The sequence below is a fragment of the Toxoplasma gondii genome, chromosome IV (genome assembly GCF_000006565.2).
Source record: "Toxoplasma gondii ME49 chromosome IV, whole genome shotgun sequence".
Classification (NCBI taxonomy): Eukaryota; Apicomplexa; class Conoidasida; order Eucoccidiorida; family Sarcocystidae; genus Toxoplasma; species Toxoplasma gondii.
The window spans coordinates 2,154,855-2,162,935 of NC_031471.1; the positions used below are offsets into that span (position 1 = coordinate 2,154,855).

At 51.5% G+C, this 8,081-nt stretch overlaps 1 protein-coding gene across 1 annotated transcript; it reads left to right on the top strand.

Moving 5' to 3' along the window:
* Nucleotides 1–1,462: 1,462 nt before the first annotated feature.
* Nucleotides 1,463–4,445, top strand: RPS6 (ribosomal protein RPS6). The gene is made up of 2 exons (XM_018779512.1): nt 1,463–1,604; nt 2,406–4,445. The coding sequence occupies exon 2, from the start codon at nt 2,477–2,479 to the stop codon at nt 3,245–3,247; it is 771 nt and encodes a 256-aa protein (XP_018637953.1). The 5' UTR covers nt 1,463–1,604; nt 2,406–2,476; the 3' UTR covers nt 3,248–4,445.
* The last annotated feature ends 3,636 nt before the right edge of the window (nt 4,446–8,081 follow it).

The window sequence follows — 8,081 nt, forward strand, 5'->3', positions numbered from 1 at the left end:
CATGCGCAACGCTACTGAGGCGCGTATTCCCTAGTGGTTGGTGACTTCTCGTAAACCATTCTCTCAGTGCAGGTGACAGCTCTGCGGTGGAAAGAAGGGCAGCCGTGTGGCATCGTCCACGTGTATGTCGAAGGCAGAGTGTCGTGCATATGAAATTGCAGAATATGTATCAGCTCCCCACGTCCAGCCACACACGTAACTTCTTCCGACTTCTGTTACGTCCACATAAAGGCGCTTGACACGCTGTGTGGAATCTTTTGAGCTGAATGAATTTCAAATCCACTCACGGACGGACGGAGGAAGCTGTACCGTCGCTTACAGGCGTTTCTGGCACGTTTCCTCACCCCCACGAGACTTCATCCTCTTGGCGCGAGAGCGGTGCGACCTCAAAGAAATTACTGAGAAGATTGCGTATCCGCTACAGAACCACAGCGGGGGATCAGGTGACTGAGTGATGATATATGAAATCGGTCGAAGCTCGAGCAGACCTCGAAGTAGCCTTGCCTGTGCTTGCTGTCTCCCACCTTTGCTGTGAACACCAAACATTGTTGAGGGCGCGTAGCGCGTTCTCCGCCTCTGAAAGTGTGTCTTCTACACTGTCCACCGCACTGTTCTTGGTCATGACAGATCCGTCGACCTTGGAAACGCGCGGGTGCCATTACCGCAGTACAAGCGATTGAGGGAAACTGTTTTCCCACTGTCGTCGATAATAACATGTCTATGTAGCTCCTGACCCTTTGCGTGTTACCTCCCAACAGAATTCCCAGATCGTTATCACTCGTGTCGGAGTCGACGTCCCCTCCCTTTGGTACACGGCAAAGAATTCCTGTTGAAAGGTCAAGCGAATCAACCACCCATGTCCCCGTTGAGAAACTATACTATTAGACCTGCGGTGTAATATAACTAGGAGCTCAAGCCATATCCACGTAATAAAGCCTCTGAGGTGGCCCAGTCAACGAATATGTTCCTACGAGTGGGGAGCCGCATGTAACACCATCGCCCGAGCACTTTTACTACTGCAGTTTCGCAGGACTTTATCCTCCCACGCAAGCGTCGACCGTATGGAAGCGAAGTAAATTGGGAGAAACGCTTGCCCGGTTCCTCGCACAAAGTACGACTACCTGCAAAGCGGCATGCCAACAGCCTTTGAATGGGCATTTTTTTTCTGAAAACTCCCTCTCCTACGGTATGCGCGGAGCCACGCCGCTCAAACTGGTGACCTCAGGAAAGATCAACCGCGAGATGCGTTTTCTGGTTGGCACTGCGAATCCGTGTCAGAAGAAAGTCACTGCATGCAGCAATGCGCCAGGTGATCGATTGTTCTGCGCTTTGCGCAGTCGCCCAGGTGGCTAAGCGTGGGGCAGAACACAGTTGTCTAGGTCGCCCTCCCCACCAGCGCACCAGGTGTGGGCTTTCCAGGGACGCTTAGCGACTGAAGCGGGAAGATACTAGGAAGATCCGTGAACGGTTGAAGAGGCGACGTGGCCCGCATGGGCGGTCGAATGGGAATTCCTGGGGAAATCCAAGACGAACATCAGAGAAAATGATGGAGCGAAAGTGTTAGGCCCGTGATTCGTTTCTTCCTCAACCCGTCTCTGGCCTTTGTAAGTGAAGAAAAAAGACGTGGTCCCTCTCTTTTCTTCGGCCTGGTGTAAAAATGTAACAGCGAGAGCGTGTCGGTAGTTCAGCCATGACGAAGGAGGGATGGGAAAAAGGATGGTCGTGGCCAGTACGGTGCGGGATTCGTCGAATTCGCGTTTTTCTTGTCGATATATATCCTGCTGGAGTTGATTCTCTCCCACGGGAAAGGGCTGCGGAGCGATATTCCCTTGCCGCCGCATATTTTTCTTTTCACGCGCCCGCCCTCTGCAGTCGATACCCCAAGCGACAATTTGGGTTCAGCCCTATGGACTCGGTTTCCTCTGGTGCCACTTTACATCGTGATACATTTTCTTGTTATTCTATAAGAAAAGACAGGCAGGCGTAGACGCCGCATTACTGAATATAAAACCCAATACTGCGGTCTCTCCGCAAAGGGGGGGAATGCCGTAACTGTGGCACTATCTCTAGTGGCAACTCCATTGGCCATCTGCGGTTGTTCCATGCCGTCTCCTATTGCGACGTCTGCGGTAAAACAGGCGATGTTCTAAAGATAATTGTCAGGGCTGGTGCCGAAGTTTTTACGTACCGGGGACTAAAGGTTTTTGTCATCTTTTGGTTGTGTGGCAGTGTGAACTGGGGCCACTAGGCGCAAAACAGTTCCAGTCTTCCCAGGGTAGCTCGCTTCCAAATCAGTGCTTCAGTTTTTGTAAGGGCCTCCCCCCCCCCCCAATGCTGCATCCTGGTGTCTCTTCGCTTTTATGTCAGTAAATGGCAGGTTGACGTTTGCGTGTGGTGTTGTGTAGCAGGCTGCACCCTAATCGCCGTCATCGTTTTTCTCTTTGGACCTGCCGACTTCCTTACCAGTTTCTCCAAGATGAAGCTCAATCTCGCAAATCCCCAGGCGGGGATGCAGAAGACCGTCGAGGTCGACGACGAGAAGAAGTTGTTGCCATTTTTCGAAAAGCGAATGGGTGCTGAGGTTGCAGGTGACAGCATCGGTGATGAGTTCAAAGGCTACATCTTCCGCATTTCTGGCGGCAACGACAAACAAGGATTTCCCATGATGCAGGGCGTCTTGGTGAACCATCGTGTTCGCCTCCTGTTCCGCAAAGGGATGAAGTGCTACAGGCAGCGGAGGACCGGTGAGAAGAAGCGCAAGAGCGTGAGGGGTTCCATCGTTGGCCCTGATCTTGCTGTCCTGAACCTTGTTCTAGTCAAGAAGGGACCCGAGACGATCCCAGGTCTGACCGATGCGGAGCGCCCTCGGCGATTGGGACCGAAGCGCGCAAACAACATTCGCAAGTTGTTCAACTTGTCCAAGGATCAAGATGTGAGGAAGTATGTCGTTCGTCGACAAATTGAGGGAAAGAAGAAGACAAAGGCACCCAAGATTCAGCGCCTGATTACGAAGACGCGCGTGCAGCGCAAGAGGGCGTACTTGGCTAAACAGCGCCGAAGTGTCATTAAGAGCCGTGAAGAGGCCAAGGCTTACAAGGATGTACTTTCTGCTTACAAGCATGAGCTCAGGAAGAAGCGTGCTGATGTTGTCGCAAAGAAGAAGGCACAGGCGGCTGCGGCCCCCAAGCCCGCTGAAGTGAAGGTCGTCAAGGCGAAGGCAGCTACAGCAAAGAAGGGCGGCAAGTAAAGCCGGGGGAGTTATCCCTTCGGGGATTATTGTAGTGCTCCACCACACAGATGCGTGTATTCCTGCTTCCTGAAAGTGTTGCTGCGGATCTCGCTCCTGACGGGGGAGTAAGGAGCGACTGTGTGCCGATCGGATACCTGATGTAGCTGGAACCGGTATCTTCGATATCTGTTGCTTACTTGCCGTCCCCTCGACTGTCTGCGTGTCTGCTACCAGACTCTTCCCTAGTTCCGCCCACGCATAACTGTGTGGACAGCATAGCGTATGTTCACCCTACTGCGGCATTCGCGGAGCGCGCTGTGAAAGGGCGGTCGTTGTACACGTGAAGCCATAGAAAGCCTAGTCTACGCGCTTGGCGCTGTATTACCTCGCTCGTTGATTAGTAGGCGAGTCAGTAGGAGCCTGCAAATGCTGTTCATGAATTAGTGGCATCCATATCAGACTATAGAGTGGAAGGACGCGGTACAGAAGACACTCTCAGTTCCATCAATACGATGCATGAAGATGGAGTAACATCTTCATTTTCTACACATTCATTTACTGTAAAAGAGGTTTCAAGCCACTGGCCTGTAATCCCAGTCACAAATTCAAACGAAGGTGCCGCTGCGTAATTCACAATAGGAACGAACGCCAGAGACCGTTTGACATCGCTGTCCATGATAGAAATTACGGGATTCCCGTTAACATCGATGAGTTATAGGGACTAACGCTACAGTGTGCACGGTGTAGCACGTCGCATGCTTACCTGGCAGTTGGACGGTGCGTTTAAGTGCACTGCAGCAGATCCAACGGCCTTGTGCCTTTTAGGTCGCTTGGTTAAGGTAGGGAACGCACGTTGGACATCGCTCCTGGATGCCGGTGGGAGGGGGAAGTATACGCCCGCGTATCCACTTTTAGGGTGACGTTGCCGCACTTTAGTTTGTGCTTTTTTTATGCTGAACAACTGGACCGCCAACCGTGGCATGCGTTCGGTGCAGCCTAGAGCTTCGAGGCGGTGTTACACATGGCGTTGTGACTGCTTAAAACATACGACAGGACCGTTTTCAAAATTGTTTTTCCGGGCTGATGTGTCGTTCACGTGGCTGCGCCTAATGCTCTTTTATTAGGTAGCGGAAGCAGTTTCGCCGTATGCAGCCGACATCACAGATGTGAGACCAGCCCATTGACAACTCTAATGCATCATCCAATTTGCAGCTAGGGGGGATGACGGGGAGGCAAGGCTGGAATTTCGCCGGTAACCCCAACAGCAAAATACGGCAATCCGTTGTCTGAACGGCCTAGCTCTAAAGAACACGTCTACCCTGCTCTAGAAGATCTCTGCGACCATGTCACAATGTCTATCGGTACCCTTTTTTGCTGAGGAATAGACACTACGGGCTGGACTACTGAGACAGATCTCTAATGTCCCTGTTCAACAGATTCGAGTAACGCAAAATGGAAATTTAGAGCCTTGCATGCCACTATTCGCTTTCTTAACGCTGTGTAGTCATGCCAGGCGTTCACTCCCTAATACACGGAACAGTAAATTAAGAGCAGATAGTGTGAGGAAAAGAGCATCGCTTGTACATCAGCACTAGATACTGCTGATACCACTGTCGAGGTTAGCAAACAATAAATTCCCTGGTCAAAAATCCCATTTGGTCGAGTAGTTTGAGAACAACTGAACCAGCGGAGTCACGGTCCGAGCTTCACATGTCAAAAAAAGTCGTCCGCTGCTATCTTCACATCACTGAGTGGAACAAGTACTAGCTTGTGGGCAGAGGCATCTCCTTCGCTGTCGAGAGCGGAACTTCCATGCACTGAGTTTCAAGCGGTTAAAACTGCTCATACCAGCAGGTGACGCGTTATTCTGGTAGTCTCACTCCGAGCCGAAGCGTTTGCGATGTGCCGCCTGAACAGCGACGGTGTCCAATTGATAGGCACTCCACCGTCTACTGTCATTAGTATTTTGGCATTTGGAAAGGTGATGCGGGGCCACGGACAACAGCTACCACTACTACTAATTATTGATTTTGTGCCGGACACCCGCGAGTTTCATACGGATTGCAGACGATTGTTGGTGCGTGCTTCCGATGAGGGTCGCTCGTTCGATAGCACATCAAAACCCAGTCACCGTTCTCCAGTCACACCCCTCTCCTGTGACTCGACTTTCTCAGCACGCAGAGGGTGAAGCTGAAACCTGCGAGCTGGAAGCAAGCCGCTCGCCATGGCAGGATGGTCGTAAAGGAACTGGGTTATACACAGCTGTGCTTCTTGAAACGTTTCCTTGTTGGTTTATTGCGTACAGCGTTTTCGTAGCCAATCCAGCCAGTTGTCGGATTGTATCCTGTAGAGCCCGAGTTTGCAGTAAAAACAGCAGCTGTGCTTTCCGTACGCCAGTGTTGCCGTTTCCCGCCTGGGTCCAACGACTCGTAGCCGGCGGCCATTGCGCAGCTAAACAAGGCTAACAACTACAGTTGTGTGTCGTTATGCAGCAGCCTAATCATCGTTCGGCATATTACTCAACCAGAGAGTTTCTTTGAACAGAAAAGAAGGTGACTCCGTACACATGGTAAGGCCCGTCCCGAAAACTGAAAGCCGCGATGATTGTGTCTACAACTTCATTATGCTTTTCTAAAACGCAGTTTGTTCGAGATTATTCACAGAGGAGGCATATATTAATAAACATGTAGGTGCAGTAGCGGAACAAAAGCTGTGACGGACTCTTCTTGACGTGCATGCCATTTTTTCGTTAAACTGCTTCGTTCATACCGAGTTCCGGCCGTGGCACCAGCGATGTTGTTCTGTGTCCGTCCACTCTGCACTGTTTGCTCGCTTTCGGTTGTGTGTGACGTGTCTGCGCAGCCTTGCTCGGCCAGTATTAGGTACTCGTTACACCAGTGAACCGGCATAAGAAAACGTCTATGGCGCTCCGGGTCGCGCTGATATCGGCATCCGTCCCTCGGTTCACCGAGAGAATCCCGACCGATGTGGTGACGGCAATAGCCTGCAGTAACAACTGGAGATGGGGGATCGTTATAGTCGAAAGGCTCTCTGGGGCTATACCTCCAGAGTCATTGTGCCGATGGCGTTGGCGGCGCAAGCACGCGATGTTCGGGAACGAGAAATTGCCGTAGTCCAACTAGGGCCGCTCTAGAGCGATAAGTTGGTAACCGTGTTGCCTCCAGAGTTCCAGACGGACTCAAACAGGTAATGTCAACAGTGTGTGGTGCCACTTCCGTCAAGCAGGTCAATATCTGGGGGTGGTGACAGAGTGTATTTCTTTCCGGAGCCGTCTACTTTATAACAGTGTGGCCGCAGCGGCATAGACTTCCCTATTTCGAAGGTCAGTTAACGAAGCCCTCAAGTTCCTCTAGAGGATCTATTACCTGTAATTTGCTTAGTCAAGTAGTGAACAACTTTTCGACGAATTACCACCATGGCGATGCAACCGGCGTAGCCATGTTTCATCAAAGCTGTTCTACTCTGATGCCACACCTCGAAGTCAGTCCATGGCTAGCTGTAACCCACTACTAAAGCTTTACCCAGTCGGTTCTTGACCGTAGGCAACAGTTTTGCCTTAACGTATCGGGCTTCGTGACAGGGCCGCTGACAGTGATAACTAGAAGCGCGCACAAGTAAAGAGTACAAGAGACTATCGATTTCGACCACAGAGTGGCACACTGAGGCTAGTTGTCTAGGCTGCCTGGATGCTGCCGCTTGCGTCCATAGTTCCCGTTTCATGGGAATGTAGTGCACCAGCGAGCAAATTAAAGCACTCAGCAACCTGCACACTTTTCTATGCCAGCTTATCGACTGTGACACGAGGCGAGTGGCTCCTGCGGAGAGTGCCCGGAGTCTTGCAATCAGCCGGCCGGGCACGTGCAGCTTCCTTTCTGCTATACGGCGCTAACCTACCTAGCGAGCAACATTTGCTCAACCCTTTGATCTTTTTGAGCGCCTACGCAGCCCTCCGGGCTACCTTGCGTAAGGCGGAAAAAATAAGCGCATGTTTAAACGGTTTCATACCCTCTGTAAGCCTGCCCACGGCGTGGGTCCGTTTGTTATAACTGTATGCCGTCTGCAGTAGTAGTGGCACTGTCGGGCCTGCAGCACTAGATGTTGTACTGGTTGGAAGGCGTGTCACCGTCGACAGAATATCAGGAACGTCCTGTGTTGTTGGTCGATATTTGTGGTGCTTTCTCATTCGCCTATCTCTGCAGGTCTGGTCAATACGGTGTCCGCTCCCCCAGTTGCCCCAAAACATCATCAGGTCAGTGTCAACCGGCTCTAAGCGACCCCCTGCGAAACGGCTGCAGTGAGTACAGTGCCGCGCTCGCAGAGATCGTCCAAATAACAAAAACATGAGCTCCTACATCTTGTTAGCCAAAACACAGCAAACTGTATCAGCACCACCCTTGAGTGTCATCCCGGAAACTTTAACACGAGTAAGTTCTGTGTAAACAGCGGTATTCCTACAAATCCTGCCATGTGCGCCTCACAGCAGATAGCATCTTCTCCACTCTCCGCTGTGTCACGAAAACGCCTTTATTGAAACAGTTCGAACTACCCAGCGATATCCTGCGGTCGATCGCTGTACGCCGCACGCTAGAGAATAGTGAAGCCTGGACACAGCACCTAACTGCTTTTCTTACAGATGTAACCTACGAAGCGACGCAAGTTGAGGCTCAGAAGAGAAACCTATAGCGTCGCTGTCTGTGAGTATGCTGTGGTACTGGCGTCACTTCGCAGTCAGCCATGTGTCAAAAATCGAGTACGAAGTTAGTTCGTGCGTGCGAACGCGCGTTCGTGAGACGTAACGAGCCACGCACCCACCAGATCCTGGCTACCTACC

Excerpts from the sequence above, each read along its gene's own strand:
- RPS6 (XM_018779512.1), top strand. The coding sequence starts at position 2,477 with ATGAAGCTCAATCTCGCAAATCCCCAGGCGGGGATGCAGAAGACCGTC.